This window comes from Hylaeus volcanicus, chromosome 5, assembly GCF_026283585.1.
Source record: "Hylaeus volcanicus isolate JK05 chromosome 5, UHH_iyHylVolc1.0_haploid, whole genome shotgun sequence".
Lineage (NCBI taxonomy): Eukaryota > Metazoa > Arthropoda > Insecta > Hymenoptera > Colletidae > Hylaeus > Hylaeus volcanicus.
Window position 1 is genome coordinate 24618055 of NC_071980.1, and position 21509 is coordinate 24639563.

At 39.3% G+C, this 21509-nt stretch overlaps 1 protein-coding gene and 1 non-coding gene across 13 annotated transcripts in view; one reads left to right on the forward strand and one right to left on the reverse strand.

The window, feature by feature from the left end:
* The window catches only part of LOC128876996 (uncharacterized), a 99475-nt gene extending 81770 nt beyond the window's left edge, over positions 1-17705 (forward strand). For 10 of the 12 annotated variants that reach the window (XM_054123895.1, XM_054123890.1, XM_054123891.1 and 7 more), the window contains 11 exons: positions 456-554; positions 2050-2270; positions 2522-2660; positions 3268-4061; positions 4590-4681; positions 5204-5805; positions 6312-6558; positions 6883-7128; positions 7192-7372; positions 8181-8451; positions 10181-10313. In XM_054123895.1, coding sequence (XP_053979870.1) covers positions 456-554; positions 2050-2270; positions 2522-2660; positions 3268-4061; positions 4590-4681; positions 5204-5805; positions 6312-6558; positions 6883-7128; positions 7192-7372; positions 8181-8445 — 2886 coding nt within the window. In that variant the 3' untranslated portion in view covers positions 8446-8451; positions 10181-10313. Of the gene's footprint in view, positions 1-455; positions 555-2049; positions 2271-2521; positions 2661-3267; positions 4062-4589; positions 4682-5203; positions 5806-6311; positions 6559-6882; positions 7129-7191; positions 7373-8180; positions 8452-9200; positions 9567-10180; positions 15079-15561 lie in introns of those variants that run through there. The other 2 variants (XM_054123886.1, XM_054123885.1) reach the window with 2 other exon arrangements.
* Positions 5-76, reverse strand: Trnae-uuc (transfer RNA glutamic acid (anticodon UUC)). Its single transcript has one exon. It is a non-coding gene; the product is annotated as a tRNA-Glu (tRNA).
* Positions 17706-21509: the final 3804 nt, after the last annotated feature.

Sequence of the window (21509 nt, forward strand, 5' to 3'; positions counted from 1 at the left end):
AATTTTCCGGTACCGGGAATCGAACCCGAGCCTCCTGGGTGAAAGCCAGGTATCCTAGCCACTAGACCATACCGGATCTTGGTTCTCTCGCTGTTATGTGTCGAATTTATTTCATGATGACACCAAACAATTCATTATATTGTTTTATTGGTTTCTATAAAATTGAATGGTATTCTAAACACAAATAATATTAATCTCTCAATGATATATGTTATATGACGAGTCTAAATTGTCTATACTAATAATAATATCTCTGTATTACAATTAAGATTAAATATTATGTTAGTAATACTAATTAATTATTCGTGAACAATAGACATAGTTCATCTAAATATAAATAATTTTAGGATCATATAGAAATTTAAATATAACATAATATACGTACATAATGTAACCAAGGGAATTTAATACTATTGTTTAATAAATTTAATACTAGTTGATTGTTTTTCAACTAGGCTGGCAGTTCTGGCCGAATAGTCGTAATAATGCTGACTGGTCAACGAGTGGAAGTGACATGTGATCCCCAGAAAGTCACAGCTGGTGATTTGTTCCAGGTAATTATTGGGGAAATACATTTTCAGATCGTTAATCTTTCCTAAATAAATACACAATTTAATTCTCAATAATCGATTAATTTTTACCAAACAACACTTTGATTTTAATACATCGCAGAATTAGTAAATCGATTGGGTAGTATATATTTCTTTTCAAAGATGAAAAGTGATGGAAAGTGCTGAAGTTCAATCAAAACTACGAACTGCCGAGAGTTTTCTATGGAGAGTGTCCCTCGATGATAAGAGATTCAATTTGCTGGGCAATTTTGTTTGAATGATACGTATAATGTCATTTACAGAAACATATCGATTTTCTACAATAAAGTAAACACAAGATATTTTCACAAACGAGTTAGGAATAGTTATTCTTTTGTATTTCTAAAAACATTTCCATTGATTAATTTGGAAAAATTTTAGATTGCCTTGCTTACAAATAATTTTATAAGAACTTCTTTATTTTCAAAGTTCTACTTACATTATGATTAGGAGGACAGTTCATATCATTATAATCATATCTGATAAGTATACATTTCTCAGATATATGTTTTCATCATTTGGTTGATATCGCTATTATTTTTTATTTTATTTCAAATTACTATTTTTACGAATCCCTTTAATACCTTTAACAAGAGAGTTTCCTCTCAGTGACGTCAGATTATTTTTATTTGGAATAGTAAACACGTAAATAAAATTTAGGTAGTATCTATTTTACGACACGTTGAATAGATATCTAGTGTCACACTATGAAGACCAAGACGTAGGTGGTTATTCACGAGACCACAAATTCCGGCGTGAACTCTCGTGAAATTCTGGGATTCTGCCAAGATTAATCGTTATATACGACAAATCCACAAACCGTCAGTTATGCGATATACTAACGATTATGGCTTGGCCAATACGTAACAAGCGTCAATTTGATTGATTTCTTCCATTTCTGTTATATTATATTTTAACATTTATTGATAATTTGCGTTTGAAAAAATTGAAATTAAATCGATGCATTTTCGAATATCGGATATAAAATTTCCCAGGGAGTAGGAATCCCTGAACACACTTATTACTTACGTTGGAGGTTTATTGTGCATAGGATAAATTACGTGTCAGCTTCAACATATCATTTAATACTCCACACTTGTGTATACAAGCACACGCTTGGTAATTAAGAATTTTCTTCACTTGTGGTCATTTCAAGTGACTATAATCGCAATGTACAGACAGAAACTGTCTCTACCTTAAATATTTTCTTCATTTTTAACACACGAAAGAAAATCTATTTAAAATTGTGTATATATTTTACATTAAGGGATGATAATACTTATTTTCTTCCAATGCAAAGACAGTTGCTTTCAACTATTCGGAGATTCGTATATTCCGTAATTAGGATGTCTTACAGTAATTAAGCGAACGCGATTCCCAAGCTTGTCTAGGTAAAACGTATCTTTGATACCGTTTAATCAGGTGGCTTGCATAATGCACCCCTCGCAAATGATTTTAGGCCATCGTTCAAGCTGAAAGCCTCGACGAAAACTTCACCCTAGGCTTAGCTGTGCTCTTGGCGGGTGACTTCGCGATTTTGCCGCCTGAAACTAAATTGAATAAGGTCGCACCACCGGGATGGTTGTGCAGCGGCAAGAGCAAAGGCCTCCTGGGTCTTCCGACTAGTTTTATGCTGTATTTGCGACTCAGGTTCTTTCTGCCCTCTCTTCGTGGTATTAGGTACGTTCGAGTTGTTTATTCACAACACATTGCGAAACGAAATGACAATATTATTATTATTATTATAATTGTGGGATATATTCAACATACATCATGCATATTTTATGTATGTTTTCTATATTATTGCATAATAATTTCCAGTATAATAATTACTAGTAGTTTTGTAAAAGTATTTCGTTTTTAAAAGACAAGAATATAGAGGTTTGCAATCAGTATACGTACAGGGTGTAAACCGTGGATTACTTGTGCAGGAGTTGGATATCGAAGCATCTACTGTATCTGCAAATACGACGATGTATATTGGAACAACAGCTGGTGTGCCCGTACCAGGAGTTAATTAATCTCACTGGACTAGCTCTTCAAGCCGAATTTGGGAATTATAACGTGAACGTGAGTAAACCAGAGATTCGTCGATTTTACTCGTATCTGGGAAAGTAGGTATCAGTTATAAACCGATTGAATCGGTGCCAGAATTAAGCGCAGAGCCATAAATAACACAGACGAAATGAAAACGGTGAAAAATATCGTTCAAATGTATTTTGATAATGTTGTACAATCTATCCTTCCACTATCGTTCCTCTCCAAACATGATCCCATTGTATTTTTCATTGTTCGTGAGGGTTCAAAACAATTCCATTAGTTGAAAAATATTGACGCTGTCAGAAGGTGCCTGAGCATATTCTTCTGAGAATATTACTTCTTGCTATTATGGAACAGTTATATAAATAAATAAAATAAAGCAGGTGTGTCAATAAAATTGGAAAACGTACTATCAATCGTTACATATTTTCTGAACTCACAAGGAGTATAAGTAGGTAACTCATAGAAAGAGAAAACGAAGTGAAAAGAAATCCAAGAGGACCAAGATTATCCTAAAGATTCCTAATCATATCTGTTATAACTACTCCCAACCCACCCTCGCCAAGACTGTTCTCCACACATCGTCCCCCAAATAATTCCTCCTCGACAACGCCTGACGTTTCGCCCCTCCGCACAGGAGCACGGCTGCGGCGATTACTTCCTGCTGGAGCACTACGTCCCGGAGTCGTTGATCCTCAACATAGATCAGCATCAGTCGCAGACCAATAAGGGAGGAACGGAGGCCCTCCGAGGTAGGCTTCACCAGGCTCATCGAGACAGACGCGGTCTCGACTCGAACAAGGCGGAGGAGATGTTCGTCACTCACGCGCAGACGTTGGCGGATTACGGCTCGCACTATTACATAGCCACCATGGACTCCAAGGAGCTGGAGAAGGTGATGGCGCAGCAGAGGAAGAAAAACGCGAGCGATAATCGCGAGGATAGACAACCAGAGACAACGGAGAACATGTACAGCCGCGACAAGCGTCAGGAGTACCCTCCGCGCGCCAGGATCGAGATCACTCGGCTAGGATCCTCCGAGAACATCCCTAAAATCCCCTACGGGGGCGAGGAGACGAAACCAGGGCTAACGAAGAGCGCAACGTCGAACGACATCTACGGCCAGAAGTCGCCCAAGTCGCGCGTCGAGGCCTGCAACAACAACAATAATAATATGAATAATAACATAAATCACGGTGGTAAAAGTGGCAAAGGGGGCAAAAAGAAGACCGAGAGCAACGTCTGGTTGGCGATACACGCGCAGGGGTTGAAGCTGTTCGAGAGGGGCGGCGAGCCAAGGGAAAGGATCGAGCTGGCGCAGTTTCAGTGGAAAGATATACAGACGCTGAGCTACAGCAAAAGCTGTTTGGTCGTTTACAGCAAGGTGAACGGGAAACGGTGCAAGTTCAAGCTTCGAATGGATCATCGAAAGTAAGTTTTCGTTTAATTAATCATTTGGCTAGGGAGCTTGAAACTTGAAGTGATCAAGGTCTATTGGAGTGGAGGCTGTTACAGATAGATATGCTTAAAGCGTTTAGTTCGGAGCCCTATGAATTGGGTGATTTGGTATTTTAGTTTTTTTTTTTGTTGAGGAAAGCTCTTTAAATATTACTTCTTGCTATTATTGAACAGTTATATAAATAGATATAATAGCAAGTGTGTCAATCAAATTGAAAAAAGAAGGACATTTTTAGGCATAAAGGCATTTTTAGAAAACGTATACAATCTACACGCAATTCACTATACATTCAGTTTCAATATAAACCTCTAGTTACCTCTAGTCTTTTCTAGGACTGTTAAACGAAAACATATTTGATTTAGTTGAACGCGAAGAAGAATAGCAAACGGTCGAAAAACACTTTAAGTTTCGGTGTCTGAATGGGATTTGAAAGAGGATTTAATGCGTGGAGTCGGGCGTCGCACAGGCAGAGAGTTTAAGAGAGTATTTTTCTTTTCCAGAAGTTACTTTGCTTTCAAGCTCACCTCATTGCACCATCAGTTCTTCCTGAGGCTGCGTTCGGAGCTTACTTCGTTGCAGGGGCTTGCGAAAGGTACGCCTTAACTTTCACGCGCGAATAAGCGATTAAAAAATTATGACTTCGCTCGATGGCGAACTCGATGAGATGTAGAAGAAAGCAGCAGGAAGCAATATTAAAATTGATATTGAAATTAAAATTAAAATTTCAAGTGACTCGTGTAGATTTGACAGTGGTGTCGGAAGGTTGTTTTCTGGAGTCTTTATTATTTCGAAAGTTTTGTAAACCTATGTTTTCGTTGTAAAATCAATTTCAATAAGAATAAATATGATTTTACACTGTCATGAAACGAGGTCACTTGAATGATGAAGACAGAACCTAATATTAAAATGAAGTGCTTAAAAATGTAGCGACTTAAATTATGTTTCCAAAACACGGAGGTCCATAAAATATCAAAATACAATATTTTTATCAATCCGCGTATAAAATCATTTCATATTAGGTTTAGAAAGTTGCTAGAGCGTAAAGGGTTGAGAAAGATATCCATCTCTTTCCAAACGCCAGAGTTCAGAATACGAGGTAACCAATGGTTTGCAGAGTTCGGGGTTCCCACGACGGTGGAAACGAAATCGTCGCCGTCGAAGACAAAGTCTCACGACAGCAAAACGAAAATAGCCATAGCGAACACCGTGAAGAACACTCAGCCGAGGCCAAGTTACCCGTTGCAGCTCGAGGAATACCAGAACAAAGAAAACGAGAATCCCCAGAAGGAGGCGAACGCAGTTTCGAAAACGAAAGACGCCATTCGCGAGCCTGGACCATACAACTTCGAAGAAGACGCGCTTTACGCTCAAGTGAACGTTCGATTGGAGCCCGAGGGGGAGTCCCGTGACACGGAGGACGAGTCCGAGAGAAGCTTAACGACCCCCAACGAACCCCTTTCGTTGGACGCGAAGGGAATGAAAAGTAACGGGAAAGTTTACAATTGTCCGCGGATCGAGTTGGGAACGGAATCGACGGAGTGTGGTTATTCCCTTCCCAAAATTATTTCGTCGAACGACTCGGATCCGCTGGAGAAGCCTGAGAACCCTGAGGAGCTGTACGCGGCGATCAACAAGGTTGGGATCTCCAGGAAAATGGAGTTTCCGGTTCCTGAGGAGGTATGGGACGTGACAGACGTGAAGAAGTCGCTACACAAGGTGAGCAAGCGTTTATCAGTATTTTTCTGTATATATAAAAGAAGTTCGAGAAAAGATTTTTTAAGGGAAATGACGAAATGAAGGGTCGGGCTACGATTTTAAATTGAAGTTTATTTATCTAACACTTGAGTTCCATAATGATGCTTATTTTCTTACTAAAAGAACACGCTTTATCTTATAGTATATTTACTCAACACTTATATTCTTTTTTGGCTATTTGGATTTTAAAATGAATGTTTTATTTATTTTACATTCACGTTTACAATCGTGTTTTATTTTATGTATACTTTATAAACAGAAACAATAAATTTACTTTAAATTTAAAGATCCCAACTGTTTAGTGGTACTTTCAACCCCTTCGTTACCATCAGCTTTTGAGAGGAATGCTCTGTGAAATATTCTTTGTTCAAATGATTCTGTAACATAGACATCGTATAGTTTTTTAACGCGAGAAAATTGACTCGAGACTTGAAACTAAAATTGTAATCATTTCGCACATCATGCAGATGAAGACCTCGAGCTTACCGAACTATGGAACATCCAGACAAACGAGTGGTTATCGTACGCCAAGTTTACCACGGCGACTGGGGGTGAAAATGGGTACGCGAGCCATCTACAGCAGCCTGGCGCAAAAAGATACCGCCCTTACCGACGACATGGAATCCCTATCGCTAAAATCGGACACGGAGTCGTCGATTCAGTCCTTATCAGGACGGTCTACGGAATCTCCTTTGCCCGAAGCATACGTGCTCAGTTAGTAATAATTTTGTTTCAAACTTTTCCAATAGCCAACACTTTAATACACACAACCGTTAATTTCGTTACATTTTTGGTGTTGTACTATATTTAACATTCCGTGTGGAAATAACAATTGTTTATGTTCTTGTATCGATTAATTCGTACTCCTCAAAAATTGATGTAAGATTTATTTTCTTGAAGTTTGCATTCTTGGCTAACAATAACGCTGATCATTTTGTTAATTAAATATACCCAAAGGACGCATGCAATAAAATTTCAATTGAACCATATAATTTCCACATAAAATTAGAAAGCATGAATAATTTTCTCACTAAACAGACGCTGATATCCGTACCGACGACGAGACGTTCCACGTTACCGAGGACGAGTCGATGTCTGTCTCCTTAGCAGCGCGGCTCGAGGAGTTGTCCTTCGCAGAGGAGCGAATCCTGCAGACGATTAAGTTGGAAAGGGGTCACGGGGGTAGCATAGGGTTACAAGTGACAGAGGGTAACAACGGTGGCGTTTACGTTCAAGCGGTTTCGGTTGGAGGATCGGCCGATATGGCTGGAAACGTGAACAAAGGTATGCTTCGAGTATCATTTTTCACCGAGCCTGCATTAATTCGATGAAATTTATTGGCGTCAGGCGATCGTATCGTGGCGATAAACGGGCAGAATTTGTTACACCTGCGATACGAGGACGCTCTGAAGATGCTGCAGAGCTCGTCGGACACGATCGAGCTGGTCCTCTCGCAACCCACCTCGCGCAAAAACGCGATCTCCAGGCAAAAACATGAACACACCGTGGCGGAGAACAATTACCTGAAGTGAGTATGAAAGTTCCTTGGTGGGATAATCATGTTGTAATGATTTTTTAATTGAAGAACTTTTAAAACAGCGAATGCTAGCTAAAATACTGGACAAAATTAGCGGAGCACTATTTTAAATGTTCATAATTATGAGAGTTCTCAACCGATTTCGGTGAAACTTCGTGAAACTACCTTTGCTCGACTTGTTTCATGGACTGGAATTTCTTTATATGAGTGATATATCATTTTGGAGGTCTTGGATTTTTCTTCTGTATTCTACTTGTATGTAATCCTAATAACTCAGATATAATAACACTCCTTTTTATGTACAAAATAATATCATTCACGTAAAATAAATATTACTCTGTTTTGGGCTAAATTACCTAATGAAAATCATCGCTTAAACGCATCAAGCAGACCTCCCTTTGACGCGACGATATTAATCATTCGTACAGTTCCCAATTACGCGTTAATTTATTGTACGTAATTAGTTTGAGCAGATCGATTTCAAACGATTAATAGCGTCACGTCAAATGCAAGATCTGCTAGATAAACGTTACTAATGAGTCCAACTAGCAAATTCAGAACGAAACGCAATGGTATTGCACCTTGCGTCCAAACTATTAGCATTACCAAACCATGAACTGATTACAAGAGCATAGCCGATTCTTAATTATTTTTTTCGTCTAAATTCGAGACCTTTGTGAGCGCGGTATAGCACAAATAGTTCAGCAAACCCGCTCTGCGATCGGACATCGGTCGTTCGTTAGCATGTAACGGCTGATCTTTTAATCGCGGGTTAACGGTCTGTTTGTATTGATTTCAGCGACATCAGATTCGATGTGAACTCGGAAGCGGATACGTCGAGTGTGACAAACAAATGGCTCGTTCAAAGGACCACCGACGGCGCATCGGTGCAAAACACCTCGAGCGCGTACAGCAGTGCTGCATCGAGTGCAATGGGTAATCACAATGCAAACAGCCTCTACATGAGCGATCTCGTCGATGCAGGTGGTCTCAAGTCCGCTAGTATGTTGCTGAATATAGAGGACTTCGACGTCAGCAGAACCAGCCGCCAAGTCTTTATTTAATCGCAGGTCAGTAACTAATTCCGTCGATACTTACGTACACTATAACTTTAATTGAATTTTTGTAAAACGAATTCATAATTTAATAAAGAAAAAAAGATGCATGAGAAGTCGCATCAAGCGTGTGTATATATTTCTACGTTTCGAACGTTGTAGTTCTTTTATTTTGTGTTGATTTATAATTAAACATACGTATTTTATTTTTTAAATGCATCGTTACGTGTTTAATATGTAAATGGATCTTATTAATTCCACTTACGTTGATGGCTATTCCCTGATCCTCTTAATTTCGATCCACCGTTTGGGATGGTAGGTCCGTTCGTGTAAAATCCCGTCGAAAATACCATTAACGCTGTTATGTCCATTATGTCGGACGTAGCTACACAGCCTACGTAACCTAATCGAATTGTTTTTATCCACTTAGCGGACGAAGCCTTGCTCAGAGTTCGAGGCGGCACCATTTGTGACTCTTTGCACTCGCCTATCTAATACGTACGGTCACATCAAGCTTGTCCTTTAACCGAACCGGAAATATTTCAATACGATCTTGGAAAACGTCTCCGCGCGTAGTGTGAACAATAATCGACATTAGATTCCGATACTCTGTCAATCACCAACGCGCAAATTAATCTTCTTCTCTAGAAAATTGAAAGAATGCTTTTAATTCGATTTCTAGAAACAATTCTTTAAATTTCAAATCCACCGCGAGCCATGTGTAAAGTATTAATATCAGCAAGAATAATATTTTTATAAGTTCCTTTTATAGTTATTTTAATAATTTCTCGTATGGCTATTTTGGTGAATTTACGTGTTCGAAGAGAACCCTAGCACCGCGCGTCACCTTCGGAATCGTCATTGATTTTAGAATTTGTCTAGACACCCTGTCAGGGTCTTCCTTCATTCAATAGGAAATTTAAACTTGCAGCATTAGTGAATCACTGCTATTGACCGCGCGTTAGAAAGAGAAAGAACTAGCGAGGGGTGGCGGATCGTCTGTCATTTGTAGAGAATCACCTTTAGTATCCCTCGGACGGTCTAACGCCGTGGTCAGTCACGCGTTTCCGCATCACGATACCTAAATCCAACCGCGAACCGTGACCTACCATTCTGCGATATGCACAAATGTAAATATTCTAAAATATCAACATAAGTAACAACGAATTTCCAATCAACGATTACGTAGTTTTTAAATTAAAGTGCTTAATCATCTGTACACTTAGTGCTCACTATGAAGGAGTTCAAACTCGGACTTGATAAGTTAACAGTGTATCCATTGGTCCTAACTAAAGAATCTCTAATATTCTTCGGTACCACCCAAACCAACGTTCGATATTACGAACTATCGGGATAAATAACAAGTAGTTATCAAACTACGGAATTACAGTTATCAAATTCGGATTACTTAATTTATGTCGAGTGTTTAATTCAATCAGTGCTCATTGTGAAGGAGTTCAAACTTTGATTTGACGAGAGTGTATCCATTAGTCCCAAATAAAAATTCTCAGATACTCCCCAGTACTATACAACAATCACTAGTTATTAAACTACGGAGTTGCAGTTGTCAAACTCGACACACTTAAATTATATCGTGCATTTAATCCACGTATGTGCACTCAGTGCTCGTCGTGAAGGAGTTCGATCCTTAGACCGCTAAGAGTGTACCCTCCGCTCCTAAACAAAGATTATCAGACACTCCCCAGTACCATGCAAACCAACGTTCGACCCATGGTTGTTTCAGGCGCAGAATCTGCAAACAGACCGCCGGTCCCGCCGAGACGCAAAAAACGCAAAGCTAAGTTTCCAGCGACAGTAAAACCTCCGCAAGGGACGTCACCGACAAGCAACCAGGGCAGGGGTCCCGGCAAGCAAGACAGAAAGCGTTTACCACCGCCGCCGCCACCGCCCCGGGCGGCCCGCAGAATCAAGTACCACGCAACTAAAGATCACGACGAGGAAACGATTTCCAACACCAGACCAACCGAAGACCTCGAAGAAACCTCGAATAGTCTAACTTTTAGCGAGACGGAGGGAACATCCCAGCCGACGTCCCTTCAGTTCGAAGACACCGATTTGATACCAACGAAGGAAACGAGCAATAGTTCCACTGACAAGAACGACAACTATGATCCAAGCAACTCTACGAACTCTTCAAACGATCGTCCGTACCCTCTGTTCGCCAATGTGCCACGAATGGAGACCAACAAGTACCCACCTCTGCTCTTCACTCTTCAGGACTTTCAAAACGTAATGTCCAACACGCTGCAACACAAGGACGAGCCGAGGACTACAACCTCCGTCGAGTTCGTCAGTTCCATTCACGAGTCCTTTGAACATTCCTTGGACGACGAAGAGAACGATCTATGCTTCCGTGTCACCACTACGAACCTTCCGTTCGAGAAGTGCCTGGACAGGTGGAACGCCACCTACACAGGCCAGTTCATCGAGAAGTTCGACGAGTCCAGTCGCTTCATCTTCGACGATTATATAGACAGAAGCAACAAGACCAACGCTCGACGATCGGCTGGCCCGATGTGTTACGAGAGCTTCGAGGAGGAACCCGCGGTTCCCCGTTTGACAAAGGTGAGATTCGTCATCGAGTCCCCGAGCTCCTCCACTCCGGATTACGAACTGAGCGAAGATGGCGACGCCACGTGTGACAGTTTGCAAAATATCGAACCCATCGTTGACGACGAGGAAGGTTACGTTTGCACCTCTTCCGTGCAGTTGACGGAAGTCACCGAAGAAGTGGAGGTGAGCAACAAACAGATTTCGCAGAATGATGAGTTTGAGGACGCACCCTTTAACTCGGACTTGAAGAATCGCAACGATGCCCTCGACTGGCCTTCGTTGAAGAGCGTGTTGACTAACGTTAACCTTGGTAATAGGCGATCGTTCATCAAACGAGATGGTTGTGTTGATCCCAGTCCTTGCTCCATCTCCCAGAATGAATCGGTGAATAAAGCAGGTTCTCCGGGGTTGAAGAATCAAAATGATACTCTCGACTGGCCTTCGTTGATAAGCGTGTTGTCTTCCTCCAATCTTGCTAATAAAGGATCGTTTAAGAACCGCGACGCTGCTTGTGTCGACCTAAACGATTCACCTTGCTCCACCTCGCAGAACGAATCAGTGAATAAATCAGATTCTTCGGGGTTGAAAAATCAAAATGATACTCTTGATTGGCCCTCTTTGAAGAATGTGTTGTCTTCTCTCAGTAGAGGATCGTTTAACAAACGCGATGGCGGTCGTGTTAATATAAACGATCTTTCTTGTTCCACCTCGCAGAACGAAGTAGGTTCTTCGGGTTCGAAGAATTACACCGAAATTCATGACTGGCCTTCGTTGATAAGTATGTTGTCTTCCGCCAATCTCGCTAATACGGGATCGTTTGTCAAATCTGAGGATGCTCGTGTTGACCTAAACGACTCCCTTCCTAGCTCCACCTCGTTGGAGTCCCAAAATAAATCAGTAAACGACGCAGATTCTTCAAATTCTTCAGGTTCAAAGAATCAAAGCGACACCCTCGACTGGCCCTCGTTGAAGAGCGTGTTAGCTTCCATCAATCTAGCTAATCGAGGATCGAATGTCGATACTCCTGTTAATTTGAACAAGATCCATTCTGCATCAGAGGTTGACCAATTGAAACCTATAAATGATAAAAATTCTTTCGCCCTGGAGAACCAACACGACACCCTTGATTGGCCTTCGTTGAAAAGCGTGTTGTCTTCTGTCAAGCTAGCTAACCGAGGACCATTAATCAAAAGTGACAATACTCGTGCTAATTTGTGCGATTCTTTTCGTTCCTCATCTTCTCTACAATCACAGAACGAATCTTTCCATTCTACATCGGCGGTTGATATGCTAGAAACCGTGGATGAAGTGGATTCTCCAGTTTTAAACAATAAGGACAACGCCATTGAACGATCTTCCATTAATCCACCTGATCAAGGATCATTTATTAAAAGTGACGCTGTGCGTGCTGATCTAAGCGAGACCTTTCGTTACTCCACTTCTCTAGAGTCGCATAACGAATCGTTTGATTCTGCTGTGGCGGTTGACAGACCGGAAACAGATAGGAATCTATCAGTGTCGAAGGTGGAATGCATTTCTGTATCAGATAAGACTAATGATGGCTCGAAAGAGATGACAGAAAGTAAAAATTTGGCACAGACCACTTTACAGGATTGTATCGCTCACGCTGAAGAGTGTCAAGTCGTGGAGGATTTGCCAGACGATTTCTGCGAGAACGAAAATAACAATATCGAGGTGAACAAAGAAACCACTTTCCGAAGTACAGATGAAATTGTAGATGATACTCAACAGAAGCTAATGGTGAACGCAGAAAACGCTAACCTTGAAAATGAAGGAATGGTCTGTGAACAAAAATCGACAATAAATGAAAGGAAGGATGAAGTCTTTCGTCGAAAGTCGATAACAAACGTGGCAGAGGACAAGGTTGCGAAGGAACATTTAGTATCGAATAAATTAGGGATTGATATCGATGAAAGAGTGTCATTGGTCGAAGGAAGGCTGGAAGGTAATCGGAAACAGGCAATAGTAATCGACTCACCTAAAAAGAACAGTCAGGAGTACAAACGGAAACTGTTTGTGGAAGAATCGCTTCGAAATATCCTAACTTATAACGATTCCTCGTCAACCGATCCTGAAGAAGAAATTCAAGCTTCCGTAGTGAAAGATAGTAGTCCAGATATTTTTAACATGTCTTTGGATAGAGTCGAAGATGCGTTTTCCCAAAATAATTATGCACCTCAAGAAATTTTCAAGGAAAACATTAGTGTGCCAGTTAACGTTCGACGAAACTCCTTTTTAGAAAATATGCTTTCCGAAGAATCGAACGAAGTCTGGAATGCTTCGACAGGATGCAAGGTCGTCGGTGCTTTTCCAAAATTATCTACGACTCACCAAGAATCAATCCCAGTCAAGAGAGACGAAGATAAGCTCGCAGATAGGCTGAACGAGGCAATACGAATGGACACGGATATCCAGGAGATTTTACAGGACTCCAATGAAGCATCGAAGAAAATGAATCCTCCAGTTCCGAAGCCGAGGTCAACAGTGATCATCCAACCTAACAGGAACAACGCTGGAGAGGCGAAATGCAACGTGTTAAACGAATTGCTCTCTAATTTCAGTAACATCAAATTGAAACCAGTCAACAGTGGAAGGCAAGTCTATTCTAAAAGCCTTTCGCAGGTAACTGACGACACAGAAAAAATAGAATCTATGTCAGACAGTAACATGGAAAGTTCAAGTAAGAGTAATTTGCACGACGAGGGAGGGAACGACAGGAACACGAATCTAAAACAAAAAACTAGCACCCTTTCTTCTGTAAGTGAAGCAAATGATAACCAAATCCTCGCACAGCCTTCGAGCAATCGTGGACTAAAATTCGACAAAAGCTCCGAATTGCCTGAGAAACACGAAGAACGACGAAACAGCGGCTATTCAAGAAATGCAGCAAGCAGAAGTGATCGAGTGGACTACCCAAGGAATTACAGGACGAAGAACACCGGCACCGAAGAGGTCGTGAAGGTGGACGTACACAGATCCGAGGGACCCACGAACGATGATCGCTCAGAGTTATCGATGAGCGTACCTGAGTTGCGCGTCGAACCAAGCAGCAAGGGCAAGGGCAACGCGTCCCTCGAGAGGAGCGATGGATTCGTCGAACGGTCTGTCGAATCTCTGCAGATGGTGGGCTGCGATGAAAAGACTGACGCAAGAGTTTGCGAGGACGAGCTCGATGATCGTGGCTACGGGGAGAACGTCGAGGCGGATAATCGTGGCGCGATCGAGCGACAGTTAGATTTAAGGAGGAGGACGGGTAGCGGCGACAAAAGTGCCATAGCTAGGAGAATTCCTCGACCCCATTGTAATAATAATGACAATAACAGGGCCGTAACACCCGTAGCTGTAAGTGACGACCAATCCCGCGACACTGTAACGATAACCCCGGGTAGAGTTAGGAGCTTCGTTAAGTACTACGAGATTCGAAGCGAGACGACGACCGACAAGGATTCGAGAACCAACGATAGAGATAGAGTAGACGCGGACAGGATATCGGGACACCAGTCGGTGTTCAGCATCCGCAGGGGACTGGAGGCCAAGGCCATCGAGGCTAGGTCCTTCGACTCGCGGAGGGACAATTTCCAAACGTCAGTCGTAGACAGAAGCGCCGAGAGATTGACTGCGCTGAGAACGGAGATCAAGCGTTCCCCGATCGTTGAGAAACCTGAAATCGATGGAGTTGATTCGAGTCGATCGAACGATGCAAAGATAACGGAGGAGGGTGGCGTGGAGGAGAAACCGACGAGTGGTTCAGGGCAGAAGGTTTCCGAGCGCGACGATTCGAGCACGCAAGCCGGTAAGGTTAAAAGGAAGAAGTCAGTGAAATTTCAAGTCGGATACACTGTGATCGGTACGAAAAGACCCACTGAGGATGGTTCCGTAGGGAGTGGCACGAATCGGTATGCGAAGTCTGCGGGAAAGAGAAAGGCTCCCGGCAGACCGACAACAGAAGGAACCGTCTTCGACGATAAAGTGGATTCCGAGGCTATCAAGCCGGAGGAATTGGATGCTGACTTGTGTTCTTTGGAAAAACGAGAAATTGCTGCTCAGGTTAGTGGTGTGTGTAATTACAGATGGATGGAGGTTTAGCTGGGTTGGGCATTGTTTGAATGAGCTCTTGTTTAAAGGAGTATTTAAATAGGGAATTATTTATCACTGGAAGATTTAAATAACAGCAGAAATATATAATTAGAGATGAATCACAGTTTAGCAGAGATGGGTATTATTTAAATGAGGAATTACTCATTACTGGATAGTTTAAATGGCATCACTTATATGAAGTATCTGAGTAACTTATATAAAATCATACATTTGCTCGTTATTTACTGGTTACAATTTTTTTTTAATAATTCGTAATAGAATTATCGTAATTCATAATAGAAAATCAATAATTATTTATCATGTTTGTTTTCTCTAAATGTAAATAAAGAAAATTTTGGTTACAAATAACAATTAATGCACGAAGTATTGAAAATGAAAATTTGAATTACGATTACTATACGTAAAAACGATTGATTTCATTTCTTTTCGCAGATACACGCCTCGGCTGATCGCGAGGACTGTTCAGGTATTAATCGTTTCGTTCCAAAACCAGATACCCCACGCCTCGTATTTTATTGTACTGTATAGTTAAATCGTAGTTTCTACATGTTGCCGTCGTCGTCGTTTCCTCGAATCTCGACGAGATTTTGTTGCGACACTTCGTAGCGTCGCAGCAGCCATTACTTTTTCCAGTGTTTGTTTTGAACCTTAACAGAAAAACAGATTCTGCAGCGCTTTGCGACTTTATTACTCAATTTTTATGCAAACGACACGAAAGCATCTCTTTTTAACTTAATATTTAAATTAAACTTCATTTTTTCAATCGCAAAAATTTAAAAAAAAAAAGAAATAAAATCATCAATATTAACACGTTCACTATTCCTACAAAGTTGAATAAGAATTGGTTGTTCCAACTTTAAGATTGATTAAATACTTAAATGTGTATGGGGTGAATGGATATCTTTTGCGAGTAGCTGTATGTAGGTCAGGGATTCCTGAATGAGAACTCTTCTGACCTACATGTGGTTCAGTGGACAATGAACGTGTTAAAGGACAATAAAATTAAGAGAAACTGTTGGTCCAAAGCGTTACTCAGCACAAAATTAATGCCACGAACTGCTTGTACAAAAAGATACAAAAAAGGCACGGCCTTGAAGAAAGGTATCAGGACAATAATTCATTACTGTCACTCAAAGTCGTTTGTCCAAGACAGGACTCCAGAAAAAATCGAAAAGTATACGTTTCTTAATTCCTTCCATTTGTTTAACAGATTTAATTTACAAAGTTTACGATATTATACGTGTAAAGTAAATATTCGTTTACTGAAGACGATGAAAGATTAGAAATTGAATCGTAGAATCAAATATTTCGCAGTGATCAAATAGAAATTCATTTATCACTCGCCGTACGGTGAAACAATCATGGCGGCCAGCTCTCAAGGAAAATTAATTATTTCTACACTGTACGTAGAAAATTAAACAATACTCGTGTTCTATAATAGCACAAGTCAGTAAATGAAGCACAGTCGTTTGATCATCACACTGAAAGCAATCACACGTTTCCAGCGGAGATTTTGTTCGAAATAAAATTTGCTCGGCTGTGGTTTCCAGACGGTTTGTCCTCTTCTGGAGGGAAATAGCTCGCGATACGGTACATTTTGGCATACCATTTGCGATACACGTTTTAGAGCAACAACGACGGGTAGGATCGCCGCAAGTAGATTTTCCGGTTTACCGGTAGGATTTGGAGTTACCAGAGTTTCGACAGGCAAACAGATTTTTCGGTCAAGTGCATTAGCTACGACCAGACCGACCGTCTTTGGTTCGGATTTATTCGATTTAGCCCAGCGCCGGCCCCGTACGTTTCCATGGAGCTTCCAAGCGTAATTTCTTGCGTCATTTTGTCTGACTTGTTTTACGTATTTTCGGATAATGGGGCTCTGTTGGATTTACTGCACCCTCGACGAGAATGAGCGGAGCGAAAACAGAAAGGAACAGAATATGTGGCTTTTCGTTTGGGGACGGTATATCCGGGGGAAACGTAGCATTCCCAATGGGGGAGGATTTTTGGACACGGTTGAACACGAAATTGAATTTTTATTCCAAACGATTAGGGAATTGAATAAAACTGTCTACTACTCTTCTAATTTCAATTCAGGTTTGAAATTGTTCAAATACATAAAATATGTAACATGGTTGGAGTGGATAAATACTTTATTAACTGTTGTGTATTTTTACTTAATAAATATCTTAGCTTAATATTCCAAACTTATTATAAACAGCGACGTTATACAAATTTCTCTCAATATATAATTCTCAATTTTAGACACATCGTTTAAAATTAAATTTAGTTTTAAATTGTACTAGAAATCGTTACAGAATGCATTCCAGAAGAGTAAAAGCAATTTAACTGAATGAAATTGCCGAACTTCCACAACAGAAAAGCTGAAAGCAGCTGAAATAATTACATTGATTTATTTCAACTTGTTTCATTTTTGTAAAGTTTAGTAAATCATAATATTGACGATGGAGATGAAATTAAAATAAGAATTAAAATTAATATACGATTAATTAATAATTTTTCAACATTAAATAGGTAGAATAATGGTACAAACCTTAGTATTTTGTGTTTACTCTAGATTCAAAATTTGTTCTTTCAACCTCTTCCATCTTTTTCAAACTCATCTCATCATACAATTGACAGTGCAGTTTCATAGAAATCAATTTTAAATCGACTCAAACATTTATTCACACAAACACAGCATAACAAACACGCTGGAGGGACGATAACGTTTTAACAAATCTGTTAAAAAATATTGCAGAAGTCGATCGATAGATCTACATATACATATATCTCTCGAGCGCTGTAAATCTGTTCTTTCGTTAAGCTGCCTTTAGCTTCGTTAGTTTCCGTTCTCCGCTGAACGTATTCGTTAGTCGTTTACGTTGAACAAAACGGCGAACAGCTTTTAGCTCTGTTATTGTCGCATACCTTCCTTGCGCGACTTTATATGTGAGCGTTGTTTTTTGGCGTCATAGCGTATCGCAGGATTCTCGTGTGTATACCCTATTGCCCTGTGCATATTGTGTAATTATAAACGTAAACTGGAAGTAATTTACGTGGCAGAGTAGCGGTGGAATAATATACTTGTTGCGCTGTTGTGTTATGTATACGTGTTCAGCAGATCGATTTAATACGCATTTAGTAGTCAGTGTCCTAAAAAGTACTTCCATTTTGGTATCCACGGACGGATGTCTCATTGGACGAGATGCGATGCCTTGCATTGGTATTCCAACATTTGAGCCTTGGAATTTATTCACAATGTTTATCGCAGTTTTTACAATGTGTGAAATAATATTTGCATCGAAAATCTGGAATATTGAAATATGCCAATGGGACATTTAAAATTCTTTAAGTCAAGGAGAATGAAGTTGAGCCTTGGGAAATTGTAAGCAATGTTCTGATGACACGCATAATTCACATAATTTTTTTTTAAAAATTCAATTTTAACGTTGGCAATTTTAAATCGACAATTCATTTTATTCTTTAGATATAGGGGAATTTGATTATTAGAAGCTTGATTATTAAAATTTTCATTATTTTTGCACCATACCTCGTATTAAAAATTGATTTCTAGATCAGATAAATAATGACTTGATATCTGTTTTGTTGAAATTAATCCAAGTCGGATATCTCGAAACAAAAGAAATAAACTGAATCATGCATAGTTTTACTTACTGTAAAATTATTATTTTAATCACTGTTATTTACTCACTGAATCACCTGGAAATGATTCAATGTACAGCAACGCCGTTTGAAAAGGGGGAAATATTTTGATGGAAAATGTAGACATCAAAATCTGTTCAAAGTTGTTCGGTCTGTTACACCTTCACTGTCACTGGAAACTAAATTTTATCAACGTAGAACATAAGTTTCCGATTAGATTAATGGTATTTCTAATATGTAATTCATTCTTACAGAATAGGTACATGGGACATTCATTTAGAATCCTTAGAAACTAAACTTTGAAGTTTCAACATAAAATTTCCTTATCTTTACTTTCAGCTATAAGTATTTTTGCAGTAAACCCCAACAGTTTTTGATCTATCCATGAAAGGTGATTTTGGGAACAAATTATTCGTACAATGATAGTCGTGAAATATTTTACTCGTTATTCACGTAATAACTTAATGCAAGCTTATGCAAGAAATCAACTCAATGACAATATTTTTATACTACTAAAATGTCCGATAAGAAATTTTCACGCAAGAAAGGAAAAAAAAGAATAAAATAATGGCACCGTGCAAACGTCGAAATGACAGTACTTTTTCGAACACCGACACGCGGTAGGTGATATAGCGGTTTCCTTTGAAAGCGTGCAATTCGTCAGCCAAATGAGACTTAACGCGATATAATTATGCAATGTTGATTTATTGTAAGTATGATAATTTATCATACGCTCATTGGAGCGAGTGCATTACTTTGTACGATGTAGGAGGAAGTTAATGATAAATGATGAGAGTAACGCGTCGTTGATACCTAGGATACGTAAATGAAATGCTTCTTACGACTTAGTATTATTATATACTCACGGTTGCGTTCATTCGTGTTCGTGTTGAACGTGTGTGTCGAGTGGAAGTTGAAGATGTCGATTTATTTTCTTATTATTTTCCTATTTTAATAAAATGATAAAGATAGTTTTTAAACAAAACCTGTTTATAACACTTGTGTTTACAATAATTTCATCGAAGGAAATAATTTTAAATCTGATACATGTGAAATGAAACTGTGCTAGAATTTTTAATTTCGATGAATACGATCAACCCACTTTTTAACAAACTGGAGTCCATGGCTAAAGGTTCATTGAATAGTTTATTCAAGGATACCTGCACGCATGCACTTCTAGTTTGTGAGCTATTTTAATCATTATATCGATGGAATAAATATTCACAATTAAATTCCCCAGTAATATAAATCAGCAAAATTGACCGACATAATAGGCCAATATAATTTTGAATTCTTATTAGTTCTCATCAATATCATTCGTTCCTGAACAAGTTCAAAACTTTTCCCAGATTTTGGTAAAAAGGAAGCGTCTATATCGATTTCTTTCACTTTTGCTCGACGTGTACGTCTTGGGGTGAAGACGAATGGAACCATCCATATATATATTTATAGAGATACACATGTATATGTACTTGTACAAGATGAATGTGAGTATTATTACGCGGTAATTATTCTGTAAAACGCGATGCGATTTATCTCCCCGACCCCGTTCGTTGTGCGATCTTTTATATCGTTAATTTACATAGATAGGTAGCGTGGAGCACTGGAAGTGTGATTTTCTGCGAGATTATATCGCGTTTAGAAGTCGCGTGTAGCCGCGCACTTCGAACCGCAAGTTGGAAAAGCAATAAACCCGCGATACAGTGGATTCTTTCCGTCGTAACGTTACAGAAATTGTGTCGATCGTGAAGAAACGTCCGTTGTATCGATGGAATTTTCGCCGAGAACAATTGTTTATCCATTTTTGTTTATGTACGTACGTTTTATGTATCGATTCAGTCAACTCTTGGAAATCGTTCGACGACTCCGGGCTTATGAATTTGGAAACTATTCAGTGCAATTGGATTAAGAAGTTCTCGTTGAACGCAAACGCTTGCTTGCACGTTCGATGATTAATTAATGGATATTTTACCTGATTAATCAACTGGAATTTTTTAACATAGATTTTTTATGAGTTAGTTATCAACTGTATCATGATTTTTAAGTCTATTTAGGTGCACCGATGGCTGCAAATTTTGATTGAGCATTGTGCAGTGTTTATATATGTTTTGTGAGGTTTAATAAACATGATTATTGAACAAGTAAATGTTCGCTCTTTATAAACTCTTTACAACATTCACACACTTGAGTTATAGTAGAATATTTTTCTCCGCGTTGATATTTATTAATTTCGACGTTTGAACGGGTGCATGACTTATGAAAACAGCTGGTTCTTTAAAAAAAGAAATATTCATTATTTTCCAGATATTCCATTACGAATTTTAGAATTTTTAGAATATATATTAGATGTGAAAATTATTTCTGTATCTTTACATATTATAATTTAAAACTCCAGACTGAACAAATTTGATTGCTTCGATATTTTATTCGTACAACTGTATCCTTTTGAATCTGAGACTCCTCTCTTATCGAAATTATTAAGCGAAAAACTCAACAAACTAACAGATAAATATTTCTCTTTAATCGAGAGTTATAGATGATTGAATGTAAAGATACAGAATTAATTTCTACATCTAACATTTCCATTCCTCTCCTTTTATCACAGTTCATCATATCCGTGTATCATCGCAACTATCAAACGCACAAAATTGTTTAATATATCCCCGACACTTATTTTATTATTGAAAATGTGTTATTCGAGACACGAGTACGCA